Genomic DNA, 19,013 nt, shown 5'->3' with positions numbered 1-19,013 from the left:
TATTAGCTGGGGTGGGTAGGCAAGGTGCACGGGGGCAGGAGGGGCAGGCTTAGCTCGCTTCTCCTTAGGTGATCCACTTCAGGAGGGGCCCTGTGGCAGCGGGAGGGAGTCATACCCGCTGTGGGAGGGGTGGCTCCGCAGAAGCACAGCTTGGGTGTTTGCGCAGAGCAAGCAAGTTCCCTGGCAGGAACTGGTTCCCTTTGGGATTTTGGCTGGGGGATGGGCGAGGGAGATGGCGCTGGCGAGCACCTTTGTTCCCTGCCAAACTGAGCTCTGTCGTCCTGGGGCTCAGCAACTCTCCCTCCCTTTGCCCTCCAGCCTTCCCGCTTTCTGAGCAGAGCTGTTTACTTATGACCTCCCAGATGCTAAGTCCCGCTTGCTGTTGGAACACACTCCGTCTGGCCCCTCCGCTTTTGCGAGCCAGACTCCGGGGCTCTGCTTGGCCGGCGGGCCGCCCCTCCGCCCTGGCTCCCTCCCGCCAGTCCGTGGAGCGCGCACCGCCTTGCCACGCTTCCTACCGTCTTCCGTGGGCCTCTCGTCTGCGCTTGGCTCCGGAGACTCCATTCTGCTAGTCTTCTGGTGGTTTTCTGGGTTATTTACGCAGGTGTAGGTGGATTCGAAGTGATCAGCAGGAGGCGCGGTGAGCCCAGCGTCCTCCTACGCCACCATCTTCTGCCGGTCCCCTGCATAGTCTTAATATCATCAAGAGAAGGCATCAGGTGAAGCTAAATTGAGGGAAATCTATAAAAATGTCTGACCACTGGTCTTCAGAATGTGTAACGGTCATGAAAGACAAGACTTGAGAATTCGTAACTGATGAGAAGAGACCAAGGAGGCATGACAAATGCAGCATGGTATTCTGGATTGGATCTGGGAACATAAAATCTATTAGTGGAAAAACTGGTGAAATCCTAACAAAGTCCATAATTTGGTTACTAGAATTGTACAAATGCTTATTTTTTAGCTTTGACCATTGTATTATGGTTATGTCAGGTTTTAACATTAGGGGAAGTTGAGTGAAAGGTCTATGAAAACTCACTGTACTGTTTTTGTAACTTCTCTGTAACTCTGAAGTTTTTTCAAATAAAAAAGTTTTTAAAAAGTAATTTTACATGTTATCTTTGCATTATCAAGGGGTCATATAAAGCTATGGTTAAGAATTTACACTTTGGACTGAGAGTACTTGGACTCTAATCCTAGCTCTGTCACTGTGTGACCTTGGGTGAGTCACTTAACTTCTCTTTGCACCTCAGTTTCATCATCTATAAAATATAAAGATTGAGTAAGGTAGCAGTGTAAAGTGCATAGGTTAGTGCATGGTACATTGTCAGTGACAATAGAGAGTAAAATTAGAATAGATAATAAAGATAGAACACTGGGATAGTGTTTAAGCTCCATCTTTTAGAACCCCTGTATCTGCTTTGATGAAAAGTTTTTAGAAGCACTTCTCTACATGAACTGAGTTATAGTTCTTGAGCTGATCAACTGTTGAGGAGTCTTCCAACGTCTCGGAGATCCCAATAGAATTTAAAGCTACTAGGAAAGGTTTTCGTTGGCTGCTCTTGGATGGCTGCCACCGCTGGAGCTGCTGCTCTCTCTTAGTGCTGCTCCTCGCTCGGCTAGCTGAGGGCGGCGCGGCCTCTTCTTTTGTCCGGTTACCCTGCGCATTGTCCCAAAGAGTGCCGCTTTTCCCGCGGCCGGCAGCATGGGCTGGGAGTCACGCCATTATCGGAAGTGGTCAGCATCAAGGGGGCGCTCTGGAAGTCGATCTAGAAGTCGCTCACCTGACAAAAGAAGTAAATGTGGAGATGACATGCGGTCCAGAAGCAGAGATAGAGATAGAAGGAGAGAGAGGTCTCGTAGCAGGGATAAAAGAAGATCTCGGTCAAGAGACTGGAAGCGCCTGAGGCGTTCCAGAAGTAGAGAGAGAGATCGAAGTCGAGACAGGAGACGCTCCAGGAGTAGAAGCCGAGGCCGGCGATCCAGATCCTCAAGTCCTGGCAATAAAAGCAAGAAAGCTGAGAATAGGTCTAGGTCCAAAGAGAAAACAGATAGTGGGGAAAGTTCTAAAGAGAAGAAAAAAGACAGATGACAAGGAGGATGAAAAAGAAAAAGATGCTGGTAACTTTGATCAGAATAAGCTGGAAGAAGAAATGAGGAAGCGAAAAGAACGAGTAGAAAAATGGCGAGAGGAGCAACGTAAAAAGGCCATGGAAAACATTGGGGAACTGAAAAAGGAAATAGAAGAGATGAAACAAGGGAAAAAATGGAGTTTAGAAGATGATGATGATGATGAAGATGATCCTGCAGAAGCTGAAAAGGAAGGAAATGAAATGGAGGGTGAGGAGTTAGATCCATTAGATGCTTACATGGAAGAAGTGAAAGAGGAAGTAAAAAAGTTTAATATGCGAAGTGTGAAGGGTGGTGGAGGGAATGAAAAGAAGTCTGGGCCAACAGTCACAAAAGTTGTCACTGTAGTGACAACCAAAAAAGCAGTGGTAGATTCTGATAAGAAGAAAGGTGAGCTAATGGAGAATGACCAGGATGCCATGGAGTATTCTTCAGAGGAGGAAGAAGTTGATCTTCAGACGGCCCTTACAGGCTACCAGACAAAACAGAGAAAGCTTCTAGAACCAGTGGATCATGGAAAAATTGAATATGAACCATTCAGAAAAAACTTTTATGTTGAAGTTCCAGAATTAGCAAAAATGTCTCGAGGAGGTAAATGTTTTTCGGTTGGAAATGGAAGGCATTACTGTCAAGGGAAAAGGTTGCCCCAAACCAATTAAATCTTGGGTCCAGTGTGGAATTTCCATGAAGATCCTAAATTCTCTCAAAAAGCATGGCTATGAAAAACCCACGCCAATCCGGTCCCAGGCGATTCCTGCTATAATGTCTGGACGAGATTTGATTGGTATTGCCAAGACAGGAAGCGGAAAGACCATTGCTTTTCTGTTGCCCATGTTTAGACACATCATGGATCAGAGGTCATTAGAAGAAGGAGAGGGGCCAATAGCTGTCATCATGACTCCAACTCGAGAACTGGCTTTACAAATTACTAAAGAACGTAAGAAGTTTTCAAAGACCCTGGGACTTAGAGTGGTCTGTGTTTATGGAGGAACAGGAATCAGTGAGCAGATTGCTGAGCTGAAAAGAGGTGCTGAAATTATTGTTTGCACACCTGGTCGAATGATTGACATGTTAGCAGCTAATAGTGGTCGGGTCACAAATCTTGGAAGAGTAACATATGTTGTTTTAGACCAAGCAGACAGAATGTTTGACATGGGTTTTGAACCACAGGTCATGCGCATTGTGGATAATGTCCATCCTGATCAACAAACAGTTATGTTTTCAGCTACTTTCCCCAGAGCTATGGAGGCTTTGGCTCACAGAATCCTCAGTAAACCCATTGAAGTGCAGGTTGGAGGCAGAAGCGTGGTTTGCTCAGATGTGGAACAACAAGTGATTGTGATTGAAGAAGAAAAGAAGTTCTTGAAGTTACTTGAGCTTCTCGGCCATTATCAAGAATTGGGATCTGTCATTATATTTGTGGATAAGCAGGAACATGCAGATGGTCTTCTGAAAGATTTAATGAGAGCATCTTATCCTTGCATGTCTCTTCATGGAGGCATTGATCAATATGACAGAGATAGCATCATAAATGACTTCAAGAATGGGACCTGCAAACTTCTCGTAGCCACTTCTGTTGCTGCCCGAGGTTTAGATGTGAAACATCTGATTCTTGTAAATTACAGCTGCCCCAACCATTATGAGGATTATGTGCACAGAGCGGGATGGACTGGAAGAGCAGGCAATAAAGGTTATGCGTATACTTTTATCACAGAAGATCAAGCTCGCTATGCTGGTGACATAATTAAAGCTCTTGAATTGTCAGGAACTGCGGTGTCTTCTGATCTGGAGAAACTTTGGAGTGATTTCAAAGATCAGCAGAAATCTGAAGGGAAAATAATTAAAAAGAATAGTGGGTTCTCTGGTAAGGGATTCAAGTTTGATGAAACAGAACAAGCTTTGGCTAATGAGAGGAAGAAGTTGCAAAAAGCAGCTCTCGGTTTGCAAGATTCAGATGATGAGGATGCTGCAGTCAACATTGATGAACAAATTGAAAGTATGTTTAATTCAAAGAAGAGAGTAAAAGATATGGCTGCTCCTGGAACATCTAGTGTTCCTGCTCCAACTGTGGGAAATGCTTAGAAATTAGAAATAGCTAAGAGACTGGCTCTTAGAATCAATGCTCAGAAGAATTTGGGCATTGAGTCTCAGGTATAGATGTGATGCAACAGGCCACCAATGCAATTCTCAGAGGCGGCACCATCCTGGCTCCCACTGTGTCTGCAAAAACCATTGCAGAGCAACTTGCTGAAAAGATCAATGCTAAGCTCAATTATGTGCCTTTGGAGAAACAAGAAGAGGAGAGGCAAGATGGTGGACAGAATGAATCTTTTAAAAGATATTAAGAAGAATTAGAGATCAGTGACTTCCCACAGACTGCTAGGTGGAAAGTTACCTCTAAGGAAGCTCTGCAGAGAATCAGTGAATATTCTGAAGCTGCAATTACAATCAGAGGAACATATTTCCCACCTGGCAAAGAACCTAAGGAAGGAGAGTGGAAAATTTACTTGGCAATTGAAAGTGCCAATGAACTGGCTGTGCAGAAAGCAAAGGCAGAAATCACCAGACTTATAAAAGAAGAACTGATCCAGCTGCAAAATTCATACCAACCAACAAATAAAGGAAGATACAAAATCTTATAAAATATTTCGAAAAAACATTTTACCTCTGCTGGTCTGTGATACATGTGGCAGTTGTCTGCAGTTTACAATGTATTGTAAATTAAGATTTTTAAAATTCTGTCTTGCTGATTTTTTTAAATACATGAAACCACTATTTGCTAAAGAAATCTTCTTTCAGTAAGTACCACCAGAATTATCAAACTATATTTAAAGCAGGCCTGTTTTCAGAGTATGATGCCCTTTAATGTAAAGTTTAAATACCAATATTTTAAATGTCTGGATAAAATTCCAGAAGTTTAAAAAAATGGAAATATTTGGGCTTTCTATCAACGGTAATAAAGTACACAAGTCACTAGGGGCCTACTCACCATATCCTTTTGAAATGAAATTGTGATCTCCTCAGAAAAGGTAAAATTCTCTAATATTTTGTCCCCCCCAACCCCCCCCTTGAGCTTAAATCTTACTTGATTCATTGGAACAGTATGAACTGGATTTAAGAATGTAATAATAGAATTTTTACAAAATGTTTCAGAGTTTTTGTTTCAGTTTTTATCATCGTAAATGGGCAATAGTTGGACTGCTTTTCAGTTTTGTAAAATTAAAGATTTGTAGTATAAAAAAAATAAAAAAAAATAAAGCTACTAGGAAAATAGCTAGGGGGCAGCCCAACTCATTGGTATCTCCTTAATAAGCATTGTGGGTACACACATGTATGGCAGATTAGCTACTATGTGTGCTTTTTATTCAAGGGTTATGTGTCTAGTAAGCATTTAGTAGTAATGACTTGCTAATGGTATGTTGATTATTTTATGCTAGGACTTCGGGATATGGGAACGTGGAGACAAGACAAACCAAGGGATCTCAGAATTGAATGCCAGTTCAGTTGGAATGGCAAAGGTAATTTTTCTTGCTTTGTTTATACCAAGTGTGGGGAAAGGACATACACTTTTGCCGTAGATGAAGGCTTAACGTGAATTTAGACCATCATCAAATTGTTCTTTTTTTTAAAGTTTATTTATTTAGTTTGAAAGAGAGAAAGAGCACGAGTGGAGGAAGGGCAGAGAGAGAGGGAGAGAGAGAATCCCAAACAGACTGCACTGTCAGCACAGAGCCCTATGCAGGTCTTGAACTTACAAACCATGAGATCATGACCTGAGCTGAAATAAAGAGTTGGATGCTTAACTAGGCCATCTAGGTGCCTACAAATTTTTCTTTTAAAACACAGGTAAATTCAGATTCTCCCATAGAACTATGGACATGTAGGTAAGATTTCTTTCATAATCTCCAGATTTATATATCCAACTGCTTTTGTAGCATATCTCTAATTATATATACCACAGAGACCTCAGAGAACATATCTTAAACTAAATTCATCTTCTCTATCATTACAAAAACAAAAAGAGGACTTGCCCTTCCATACACCAGTTGACACAACTCGATATCAGGGAACCATCTGTCAATCCTGAACCCTCCTCACTCTCATATATCATCATCATCCCACATATCATCATCATCATCATCATCATCATCATTATCATTATCATCATCATCATCATCACTGCCTTTCCACTTGACTCCATCTTTTCCTTCCCTCTGCTCCTGCCTTAATTTCAGCTCTTATTACTGGAGACAGCATGAAGGCATAAAATAGGATAGCAGGAATAGGATCACACATATTATAATGATAAATACACATGACCTAATTTAAGTTTCTCCTTCCAAAAGACACGGATTGACTTTTAAAAGATATATCTTTTTTCAGTGTTATTTACAATAGCCAGGATATGGAAACAACCTAAGTGTCCATCTATAGAGGAATGGATAAAGATGAGATACGTATACACATGCGCACATACAAAATGCAATATTACTTAGCCATAGGAAAAAGTGAAATCTTGCCATTCATGACAATATGGATGGATGTAGAGGGTATTATACTAAGTGAAATAAACCAGACAGAGAAAGACAAATAGCATATGACGTCACTTATATGTGGAACCTAAAAAATAAAACACAATTAAAAGCACACAAAAAAGTCAACCTAAATTTCCAACAGTTGTTAAATGGTTAAATAAATATGAGAGAATATTATGTTGAAATAAAGAATTTTCATAATATGAAGAAACATTTACGCTGTAGTATCCTAACCAAATTTTATATGAAACATGATCTCAACTATAGAAAGATTTGCATAGAGAAAACTAATAGGGAACATACCGAAAATATTAGCATTATTTTGGGTGACTTTTTTGCCTTCTCCATACTTTTTATGTTTTCAAAATATTCTATAACAAGTATGGTATACTTTTATAATCAAAAAAAGCAAGAAATTAATAAGTAAATTCTATTTTTTAAAAAAACATGGAAACTCATCTTTGGCCTTGGTGACTAGTAACTTTCATCTTTAAGTCAATCATAGTGTCTTTTTAGGCTATTCACTTCTCTGTGGAAACTCAGTGATGCGCCAATACCTAATGGCTATTGTATTTTAGTGTCTTATATCCAGACAACTTGTGGTATTTCTTATGTACTGGTATCACACTAGTGGTTTACTACAAATACATCTGTGCCATGTTCAAATTAGTTTTAAAGTGTGATGCTTGACTTAATAATCCTGTAACTTTATCTTATGTCATATCTTTTTTAAATGCATTTTTATTGAGATGTAATTGACATATAACATTGTGCAAGTTTTAAGTACACAACATATTGATTTGATATGTTTTTATTATAATATGATTACCACCAAAGAGTTAGGTAACACCTCTATCACATCATATAATTATCATTTCTTTTTTGTGGTAGGAACAATTAATATTTAATCTTAGATAATACAATATTGTTGTCTATAATCACTATGCTGTGCATTAGATCTCCAGAACTGATTTATCTACTGGTTGCAAGTTTGTACCTTTAAACAACATCTCCTCAATTCCTCCATCCCCCAGCCCCTGGTAACCACCATTTTACTCTGTTTTTTGGAGTTTGGCTTTTTAAGTTCCACATATAAGTGATATAATACAGTATTTGTCTTTCTCTGTCTACCTTATATCACTTAACATAATGCCCTCAAGGTCCATCTCTATTGTCACAAAAAGGCAGGATTTCCTTCATTCTCATAGCTGAATAATATTCCATTACGTGTGTGTGTGTGTGTGTGTGTGTGTATGTGTATGTGTATCACGTCTTCTTTACCCATTCACCTGTTGGCAGACACTTAGTGTTTCCATATATTGACTTCTGTGAATAATGTTGCAATAAACATGGGGGTACATATATCCCTTTGATATCCTCTTTTCATTTCTTTTGAATATATACCCAAGAGTGGAATTGCTGGGTTGATCATATGATAGTCCTATTTTAAGTTTTTGCGGGACCCCCATAGTGTTTTCTATAGTGACAGAACCAATTTGCATTCCATCCAACAGTGTACAAGGTTTCCCGTCTCTCCACATTCTGACGCCAAAAGTTGTTACCACTTGTCTTTTAGATAATAGCCATTCTTTTAAGTTTATTTATTTATTTTGAGAGAGAGAGAGAGAGAGTGAGTGTGTGTGCCAGGGAGGGGCAGAGAGAGAGAGAGGGAGGTAGAGAGAGAGAGAGAATTAATCCCAAGCAGGCTCTGCACTGTCCTCATGAGCCTGATGCAGGGCTCAAACCCATGAACCACGAGATCATGACCAGAGCCGAAATCAAGAGTTGGTTGCTTAACCGAGTCACGCAGGTGCCCCGATAATAGCCATTCTTACAGGTGTGAAGTGATATTGTGTTGTGGTTTTGATTTGTATTTCCCTGTTAATTAATGACTTTGGACATTTTTTCTTGTATCCATTGGCCGTTCATATGTCTTCTTTGGAAAAAATGTATATTCAATTCCTCTGCTCATTTTTTAATTGTTTATTATTGAATTGTATGAGTTCTTTACATAGTTTGGATATTAACCTCTTATCAGATATGCAGTGTGTAAATATTTTCTCCTATTCCATAGGTTGCCTGTTCATTTTTTTAATTGTATCTTTTTCTGTGCAGAAACTTTTTAGTTTGATGTAATACCACTTGTTGATCTTTGCTTTTGTTGCTTGTGCTTTTGGTGTCATATCCAAAAAAATCATTGCCAAAGACAGTGTAAAGACGTTTTTCTCCTATGTTTTCTTCTAGAATTTTTATGGTATCAGGTCTTATGTTTAGTCCATTTTAAGTTAATTATTGTGAGGGTATAAGGTAGGGATCCAATTTCATTCTTCTGCATGTAGTTATCTAGTTTTCCCAACACCATTTGTCTCTTCAAGACCATTCTTTCTGCATTGACTGTTCCTGGCTCCCTTGTCAAATATTAAGTGACTGTAAATGCAGGGTTATTTCTGGCTTTTATTCTGTTCCATTGGTCTATTTGTCTATTTTAATGCCCATACCATAATATTTTAATTATTATAGCTTTGTAGTATGGTTTGAAATCAGGATGCATGAATGCTTCCAGCTTTGTTCTTCTTTCTCATGATTGCTTTGGCTATTTGGTGTCTTGTGGTTCCATACAAATTTTAGGATTGTTTTTGTATTTCCGTGACAAATGCCATTGGAATTTTGATAGGGCTTGCATCATATCTATAGATGGCTTTTGGTAGTAAGGACATTTTAACGATATTATTCCTTCTAATCCATTGAACATGAAATATCTTTCCATTTGTTTATGTCTTTAATTTCTTACATCAAAGTATTGTAGTTTTCATTGTACTTGGTTAAATTTATCCTTAAGTATTTTATTGCTTTTGATGCTATTGTGAATGGGATAGTTTTCTTTATTTCTTTTTCCAGATGATTTTTTTGTCATTAATGTACAGACAATTAATGTATGTTAATTTTATATCATGTAATTTTACTGAATTCACTGATTGGTTCCAACAGTTTGGGGTTAGGTTTACAATTTTCTATATACAAGATTATATCATCTTCATATAATGACAGTTTTGCCACTTCTTTCCAATTTGGATGCATTTTCTTTGTCTTGCCTAATTGCTCTAGCTAGGATTTTACAATATTATGTTGAATAAGAGTGGTGAGAGTGGGCAACCTTGTCTTTCTCCTGATCTTAGAGGAAAAGCTTTCAATTTTTCAATGTTTTTTTTTGTTTTTATTTGAATTCCAGTTAGTTAACATACAGTGTAATATTAGTTTCTGGTGTACAAAATAGTGATTCAACACTTCCATACATCACCCAGTGCTCATCACAGCAAGTGTTAGCTGTGGGGTTTGTTGTTTATGGCCTTTATTATGTTCAGGTATGTTTCTTCCATATTGAATTTGTTGAGGGTTTTTATCATGAAAAGAAGTTTACAACCTCCATCTTAACTGTCTCTGGAACAATATGGGAGGTAAAGAAAAACTCAGAGGCCCCTGGGAATAAAAAATGCTAAATTGTTTTTTCTGTTCTGCTGAGCATATTCAAAATGACTTCATATGCACTGATATGATACTGGGGTACAGGGAGAAGAATATATCTCTTGCTAAAAATGGTCTTTCTTTCTTTGTCCTTCACAGGCAGCCCTGGAAGCATTAGATGAACTGGACCTATTTGGTGTGAAAGGTGGACCCCAATCAGTTATCCATGTCCTGGCTGATGAAGTACAACACTGCCAGGTAAGAGAATAATGGACCACATTATAGAAAATTTTATTCTTACCCAGACTCAGAATTAGCATGGCTTTTAGAATAAAAAGACCTGAGAGTACATAATCTGATTTATTATCATGGGCCAAAAATGTCTTATCCAAACTTCCTATACTGAGATAAGCCTGATATAGCATGAACATAGATCACATAGATCACATAACATAGATCACAGTCCTGTTCTCTCATCCATGGTTATAAAGGGATCCCACCATACTGTGCAGAATTCTCCACTGTTGTCATATCAAGGGTCTATGGGCTCTACTCGTGAATATCTCCTTTTCTAAATATGCCAAGAGAACAAGAGGTGAGTGATTTTGAGTGTTCTTCTTGATAGTGGCTTTGAAATATTCTTTTGTCCCCAGTTGGCTCTGGGCTGAGATGTTTGGAGATTAGACTGTTTAAGTGGCAAAAATACGTATCTTCAGTTTTGTTTAGGGTTACTCTCTGTATTGAAAGATTAACGTTCTTCTCATTGGCAAGATGACCTTCTCCTTGCCTTCAAACTCTGATTAGATACCCATAATGAATATAAACTCATCTTCTAATTTTAAAATGTGAAATTTTCCTTGGAAAAGATAAATGTCAGCAGTTGAGGAGCTGAGCCTTCCACATCTTGCTTCTCAGCAGCTACATTTTCTCTTATCTTTACCCTTAAATGGCCAATGAAGCAAGGGGACTATGGGCAAGATGATGTTAGTGTATTCTTCATCCATTAGCAGCTGCTTAAGATCCAGGATTGGGAAGCATTGAGAACAGTGTTAAGACAATGGATAATTTACACAAATAACTAGTTTTCTAAGCTCTCACTTAAAAATTATTATTGAATTATCATTGAATTCAATATTGAATTTAATTGAATCATTATTATTGAATAATCTTTGGGTTTTCTCCTGAATGATCCTTTTCCACATAAATCTTTTGAAATTAAAGCTGTTAGTTTTATAATCCCAACTTAACTACTAATGTGCCACATTTGACTTCTTTCTTTCTTTTTAGTCTATCCTTAATTCACTGCTCCCCCGGGCTTCAACATCCAAAGAGGTAGACGCTAGTCTACTTTCAGTTATTTCGTTCCCAGCCTTTGCAGTAGAAGATAGCCAGTTGGTGGAGCTTACAAAGCAAGAAATCATCACCAAGCTTCAGGTATGTCCATATGTGCTCTTCTTTTCTTTAAGGCTTTGACTTTAAAGAGAAATTAATTCTCTTGGGAGCCTTGAGTCAGCGATTTAACCAAATGATCAGGGTTAACACCACCAGTAATAAAGCATATTGACATCATGTGGCCCCAGATACAGTGCACTGAGAAGTGCACAGCGCCAGTGTGGTATCCATGCAAATAACGCGTAATCTCAGTCATGGGAAAACATCAGACAAAACCAAATTGAGGGCCATTTTACAAAATAACTGATGAGCTCTTCAAAACTGTCAAGGTGATGAAAGACAAGGAAAGACTGAGGAACTATCACAGACTGGAAGAGACTAATGAGACATGACAACTAAATGGAATGGGATCCTAAAATGGATATGGAACAAGAAAAAACAAAGCCGTTAGTGGAAAAACTGGCAGGGCGCCTGGGTGGCTCAGTCAGTTAAGCGTCCGAGTTCGGCTCAGGTCATGATCTTGCAGATCGTGGGTTCTGAGCTGTCAGCACAGAGCCTGGAGCCTGCTTCAGATTCTGTGTCTCCCTCTCTCTCTCTCTCTCTCTGCCCATTGCTTACTTGTGCACTCACTCGCTCTCTCTCTCAAAAACAAATATTTAAAAAGAAAGAAGGAAAAACTGGCAAAGTCCAAATAAGTTCTGTACTTTGGTTAATAGTCTTGTGCCAAGGTTAATTTTTTAGTTTTTATTCATGTTCTGTGGTTATGTAAGAAGTTAATATAAAGGGACAGTGATTGAAGGGTAGTGGTGACTCTCTGTACTGTTTTTGCAATTCTTGTCTAAGTCTCAAATTATCAAAATTTTAAAAATATATTGTCTTTTTTTTTTTTGAGCCTCTCATCTCTTATGAGCTGTGTGAACAGCCCACATAGTAATTGGGCTGTTACAGACTTATCCTATGGTGGAAAGTGATGAAAGAGTTATTAGAAACTCTGCTTTAGGGAAGAGCCTGTAACTTAGCCCTCACTTGAACACACATTGATTTCTGAAATCAGTTTCTGCTACTGGGCTGTTATCAAAGGTTTTTTTAGATTATATTTTATTATTTTTTAAATACTGTATCTGTATTGGTGATAGATTGGCCCATGTAGCTCTTGCAAAGACTGTATTTGATGGACTATATGGCTATACCAATGTGCATGCTTCCACTGTTTCTTTTCTTTGGGTTTCCAGGGTCGTTATGGTTGCTGTCGCTTTCTACGAGATGGATATAAAACTCCCAAAGAGGTGGGTTTCTTTTCCCCCAAAATGAGTCCAAGGTAGCATGGTCAGTACTGTTTGCAGTCTCATTCAGATAATATTTAACTCACTGGTGGTACTTAAAATAATCACTAAAGGGGCACCTGGGTAGCTCAGTTGCTTAAGCATCTGACTCTTGGTTTCAGCTGAGGTCATGATCTCACAGGTTCATGAGTTCGAGCCCCGCATCAGGCTCTGCACTGGCAGCGCAGAGCCTGCTTGGGATTCTCTCTCTCCCTTACTCTCTTCCCCTCCCCCACTTGTCCTGTCTCTGCCTGTCAAAATAAATACACTTTAAAAACATATATAAAATAAAATAATCACTAAATAGGTTACAGTAACTAATGTTTCCTACCTTTGTTGGGCTTAGTTGCCAAGTTCTATTTGTGAGCCTTTATGGATTAAATAAAATAGAGGAAGGTGTAGTTCTTCCACCTCTTGCAGCTGGTTAGTTTCAGGAAAGAGCTACTGACAGACGCTTAAATCAGTGCGTGAAAGTTTAAGTAGAAACAGAATATTTGAATAGTCTCAAAGTATCTTCCTCCCAAATATTTAATAGTTACAAAGGGAAAAATCTTTTCTTCAATAGCACTTTCTTCCCCCTTCCGCCTTTTTGTGGTTGGTTGGTTCTAAACAGTACCTGATCTTGAAAAGTTTAACTTGCTTTTGCTCCACCTGTCAAAAATTCTCCTTGGAATTATCAATGGAGAAAGTTAAGTATTATTAAAGGGAATGAATGGTCAATAAGAAGCACTTCACTAGGAATGTAAACATTTTTTAATCATCGAGCTCAAACTCTTCTGGTCTACTTTCCTTCTTCTACTTTATTCTTTAGTCCTGTTGATTTCTATCTCTACTGATCTATTAAAATTATGCTCTGAAATACCATCAGAATGTCCCAAGTGATCAATCCAGTAGCCTTTTCCCACTCCTCATTGTACTTGCCCTCTCTGTAGTACATTACTGTTACCTACCCTTCCATTTTCATGAAATTCTTTTCCTATTTAATTTATACAGTTCTACACTATCATCATTCTTTTTGTTTTTTCCTCACCAAACTATGAGAGCATAACCAAGATTCCGTTCTCAGGTCATCTATTCACTATATGTAGCTACTACATTTGTAACTTGTGCTTCAAGTGTCACCTGTACAAGGATGACTCCCAAATCCTCATCTCTGTTGCTGTCCTTTGAAGCATTTCTATTTATACGTTCTGCTGCTACCTCAAACTTAACAAATACAAAACCAAACCCATGTTTATTAGGAATTAATATCACTTCTTCACATACTTGCCTATGGTGTCATTTTTATCCCAGTTCTACGGGTTACAAGTCATATCACAAAGTACTTGCTAAGGGAGGAGGGGTGTGTACATGCTCTGCAAGGCTGTATTGTGATACCTCTGAACTAAAGATATGTGTCTGAATTTGCAGTGATAAAATAGACTTTGTTTATTGTGTTTTTACCAGGATCCCAACCGTCTGTACTATGAACCATCTGAGCTGAAGTTATTTGAAAACATTGAGTGTGAATGGCCATTGTTCTGGACATACTTTATTCTTGATGGGGTCTTTAGTGGCAATGCAGAACAGGTAATATGCTGGGGAAAGAGCTTTTCAGCAGAATGTTTTTGTTATGTCTTCTTCTTTCAGTTAATGTTTGTGCTGACCCTGTGACGAAATGGAATTCTTCCCTAATAGGGAAGAGACAGAGTTGTCTTCTAGAGACTAGCAGTTGGGGACACTAGGTTAAAAGTTGAAAGACCTGGATATTGCCATTGCTCAGACTTGACCTTTAATAAGTACAGAGAGCACAATAACAAGCCCTGTCCACTTGCCTCAGTTATAAGAGGTACTTGGATTTGTATGTCTTTTTTTTTTAATCTCGGAAATGATGTTCTGACTTTAGCCCCCCCCAAAAAACCCAAAACAACAACAACCCATTCATACCCTGTCCTTGCCCCAAAAAACATGGTCATCATCATTTTTGGGGCTACATGAATAAAGTAATTTAGAAACCATCATTGGAAAACAGTGAGACTGGGAAATTTAATCAAGTAAGTTTAGTGTTCGGCATTCTACAAATTGACCATGGTCTAAGCTTGGACATGAATCCAGCACATTTGTAAGTCCCTTATACTTAGCTACATAAAACATAATTCTGTGTAATTTGAATGCTTTGGCCAATATTAATCTGTAACTGCCAGGGGTGCCTGGGTGGCTCAGTCAGTTAAACATAAGCTCAGATCATGGTCTCCCAATTCGTGGGTTCGAGTCCCACATCAGGCTCATGCTGAGAGCTCAGAGACTGGAATCTGTGTCAGATTCTGTGTCTCCCTCTCTCTCTGCCCCTCCCCTGCTCACTCTCTGTCTCTCTCAAAAATAAACATTAACTTTTTTTAAATCTGTAACTGCCAATATGAGTTTAAGTAATAGGGTTACACCAAAGTTTCAGAGGCCACAAAGTGTTTTACTCTAAATTTTAGTAAATTAAAGGATATCCCTTTTTGAGAAGGCAAATAAGATAAGCAGTAATAGAAATAACCCACCCTATTTTGATTCTACCATTTTTCTCCCTCCTTCTCAAATTCCACAGAACTGTGGAAAATCCACAGAATTTCAAAAACCTTTCTTACTCAAAGAAAGATTTATTTATTATACGTGCCTACCAACTACAAAACACACAGGTTTTTTGGACTCTGTGGGGGAAAAAAGAGTTGAGAGACCTGGATTCTTTTTTATTCTTTTCTTTTGTCTGGCTTCCGTAGTAACTATTAAGTAGTCCAAGTATAGTCACTGACTTCTTCAGGTTCTCTGTATACAATGAAAATAGTTTTTTGTTCTTCTTAAAAGAAGAAAATATCCCTAAAGTTTTTTTTTTAATTTTACAGATGAAGATATGCCATAAGAACAAGGGAGGTCAGTTCGGCTATAATAAGACATATATGTTTCTTGAAGATCACCATGCTCTGCATATTTGAGAAATAAAAACTATAGGGCTCATGGGAAAATGAGGTTGGGACACAACACTTAAAAAGTTTGTCAGAAATATATACAAAGCAATAGGAACCTGGGGTGCCTGGCTGGCTCACTCAGTTAAGTGTCTGACTTCGGCTCAGGTCATGATCTCACAGTTCACGGGTTCGAGCCCCACATCAAACTCTCTGCTGACAGCTCAGAGCCTGGAGCCTGCTTCAGCTTCTGTATCTCCCTTTCTCTCTGCCCCTCCCCCACTCACAGTCTTTCTTACTTTCAAAAATAAATAAAACATTAAAAATAATAAAATAAACATTAAAAATTTTTAAAACAATTGGAACCTAATAAACACAGTATTGTAACTTTATGCATGGTGAATGGTTAAGAAATACATAAATATCACAATATGACACTTGTACCTTGTAAAAGACCTAAGGTTTGCTCATGGACATATGCATCCATGTTCCTGCCAGGTGACCTGCTGGGCTCTCATACCCACCACTCTGTGTGCCAGAGGAGGAGAACAAGAAAGATAGCATGAGAGTGAGGAGAAAGAGAAAAAGAACACAGAACAGACAGAATAATTAAAAAATAAACTGTGAAGAAAGGAAAGGAAATTAAAGAAACAGGAAGGCACAGAGTCATGTACCTAGGGTGGCCATGAAAAGGGAGCAGCTCAGAAGTTACTATGCAGTGGTAGAAGGAATGTTGTCTGAAATTGGACAGAAAGTTGTAACACGAAACGTGGATGAGCGTGGTTCTATTTTCCTCCCGAAGTGTGTGCGTGTGTATGTTTTGGGTATTCTTACACAGCTCAGTTCAGCTGAGTGTATACTCTTGCAATTGTGTGTAAGCAAATGTCAAATTTATGTTATGCTCAAATTGTTCCCTCATACATCAAATGCATCAGAATAAATTTGTGTTTGCAAAACAACCGTTAGAACTGTTTTTTCCCCACCATAAATTATCATAGGGTTTTTTTTGTCTGTTTTGTCTTGTTTGCTTTTTAGGCATTACTAATCTACCACAAATTATTAAGCAAAAAAATGTGAACTTCACTATAATAGAAAATTTAGCAGGTAAAATACAGTTTTTAAATATTTTTTTAATGTTTATTTATTTTTGAGAGAAAGAGCATGAGCGGGGGAGGGATAGAGAGAGGAGATAGAGAATCTGAAGGAGGCTTCAGGCTCTGAGCTGTCTGCACAGAGCCCAATGCAGGGCTCGAACTCAAGAACCCTGAAATCATGACCTGAGCTGAAGTTGGACACTTAACTGACTGAGCGCCACCCAGGCGCCCCTTAAATACAGTTTTAAAGCCCAGTACATGTAAAGGCAAGAAGCTATGTTTAGAATAGTACATAGTGGATCAAAACAGGCCTGTGGCGACAGGCTGACTTGAGGTCAAATCCAGGCTCAGCCTTACACTTTCTGCATGATCTTCCACGAGTTCATAACGTCTTTGAGCTTTCATTTTTCAGTAAAAAGGTTTTAACTGCATATACCTCCTAGGATGGTTGTAAAAATTATAAATGTGTTCAAGTACGCAAAACTCCTAGCATAGTATCTGGCCTGCAATAAGCATTTCTCAAATGCTACTTTCCTTTCTTCTCCATTTTACTAGGTGAATATGTTCCTTTGCACTAGGACTCTCTTTGGCTACAACACTCCTTGAGTTCCTGAGGGAACACTCTATAAACTTTTTTTCCCTTTATCTACAGGTTCAAGAATATAGAGAGGCTCTTGAAACTGTCCTCATCAAGGGCAAAAATGGAGTCCCACTTTTGCCAGAGCTATATAGTGTTCCTCCGGACAAGGTGAGCTGGACAAGTACCATTACACAGAGCTGGGAGAAGAGCAGTACCTCCACAGGACTGCCTCATTTGAGTCAAACCAGTTTTAACTTTCTGATCTTCATGTTCTAAAAATTTGTCTTTAGAGGTATAAGATGATAAAAATATGATTTAACGCCTTTGAAAATAATTTATTTTATTTTTTAAATATAATTTATTGACAAATTGGTTTCCATACAACATCCAGTGCTCATCCCAACAGGTGCCCTCCTCAATGCCCATCACCCAACTCCATACCCGAAAAACAAATAATCCAGTGAAGACATGGGCAGAAGACATTAATAGAAACTTTTCCAAAGAAGACATCCAGATGGCCAACAGACACATGAAACGATGAAAATAATTTTTTAATGTTTATTTTCATTTTTGAGAGAGAGAGCATGATGGGGGAGGGACAGAGAGAGAGGGATACAGAGGATCCAAAGCAGGCTCTGCACTGAGAGCAGAGAGCCTGATATGAGGCTTGAGCTCACAAACTGGGAGATCATGACTTGAGCTGAAGCTGGACACAATCAAGTGAGCCAAACAGGTGCCCTGAAAATAAATTTTTAAAGCAGTCTCGGTTATGGCACTGTTGCATAATGAGACAAGGGCAAGACCAAACATTACAATGGTAGTTTCATGGGTGTATATTTATCCTCAAACTCATTAAGATGCATACAGTAAATATGCATGGCCTTTTTATATGTCAACCATACCTCAATTTAAAAAAATTAATTGTTCAGAGACTGATTTTTTAAATGTTTTTAAAGCTTATTTATTTTGAGAGAGAGACAGAACAGGGGAGGGGTAGAGAGGGACGGAGAAAGAGAGAATCCCAAGCAGACTCCATGCTGTCAGCACAGAGCCCGATGTGGGGCTTGAACCCACAAACCGAGAGATCATGACCTGAGCCAGAATGAAGAGCCAGAAGCTTACCCAACTAAGCCAACCAGGCACCCCCAGATATTGATTTTTTTTTAAAGACCAAACGTTAAGGTTAAGAATGATATGGAGATCAGTAGGCAGACGTACAGTGATGTTCTGTGTAAACTGTCAGGATTTGGTATTCTCTGTTTTGAGGCCAGTAATATGGGATTGTTTGAGTAGATCAGGTTTGAAAAATGTTGTAGGTCTCCGTTTTCCCACCATGCCAGTTGGGAGTACCATTGTTCCTCTTCTCCATTACGAAGGAGCATTAGCCATGGGAGGGTTGTAATCTTCCATCCTGGTGAGGATGGATGTAATAAACTTCTAGAAACATCAGCAGCACCATCTGAAAGTTTGTTAGAAATGCAGATCTCAGGCTTTCCTCCACACTCAGAATCTCGGTCAGAATCTGCCTTTGGATAAGATCCTCAGGTGATTTGTATGTACCTACATTTAAA

General features: G+C 38.8%; 2 protein-coding genes across 9 annotated transcripts in view; both read left to right on the top strand.

Annotated features, from left to right (window-relative positions):
• Positions 1–19,013, top strand: part of PHKA1 (phosphorylase kinase regulatory subunit alpha 1) — a 174,886-nt gene that overhangs the window by 30,870 nt on the left and 125,003 nt on the right. For all 8 annotated transcript variants that reach the window (XM_027053654.2, XM_027053653.2, XM_053202485.1 and 5 more), the window contains exons 6-11: positions 5,568–5,648; positions 10,287–10,385; positions 11,415–11,561; positions 12,752–12,805; positions 14,288–14,410; positions 17,515–17,610. In XM_027053654.2, the coding sequence (XP_026909455.1) occupies positions 5,568–5,648; positions 10,287–10,385; positions 11,415–11,561; positions 12,752–12,805; positions 14,288–14,410; positions 17,515–17,610 (600 nt within the window). The remainder of the gene's footprint in view (positions 1–5,567; positions 5,649–10,286; positions 10,386–11,414; positions 11,562–12,751; positions 12,806–14,287; positions 14,411–17,514; positions 17,611–19,013) is intronic.
• On the top strand, positions 162–5,528 carry LOC113597472 (probable ATP-dependent RNA helicase DDX46). The gene is given in 4 exon segments (XM_027053655.2): positions 162–2,085; positions 2,087–2,713; positions 2,715–4,284; positions 4,287–5,528. Coding segments are annotated over 4 exon segments (3,063 nt in total). The 5' UTR covers positions 162–1,705; the 3' UTR covers positions 4,773–5,528.

The sequence above is a fragment of the Acinonyx jubatus genome, chromosome X, assembly GCF_027475565.1.
Source record: "Acinonyx jubatus isolate Ajub_Pintada_27869175 chromosome X, VMU_Ajub_asm_v1.0, whole genome shotgun sequence".
NCBI classification, from domain to species: domain Eukaryota; kingdom Metazoa; phylum Chordata; class Mammalia; order Carnivora; family Felidae; genus Acinonyx; species Acinonyx jubatus.
The sequence above is the reverse complement of the archived record's forward strand: the minus strand, read 5'-3'. Positions and strand labels throughout refer to the sequence as shown.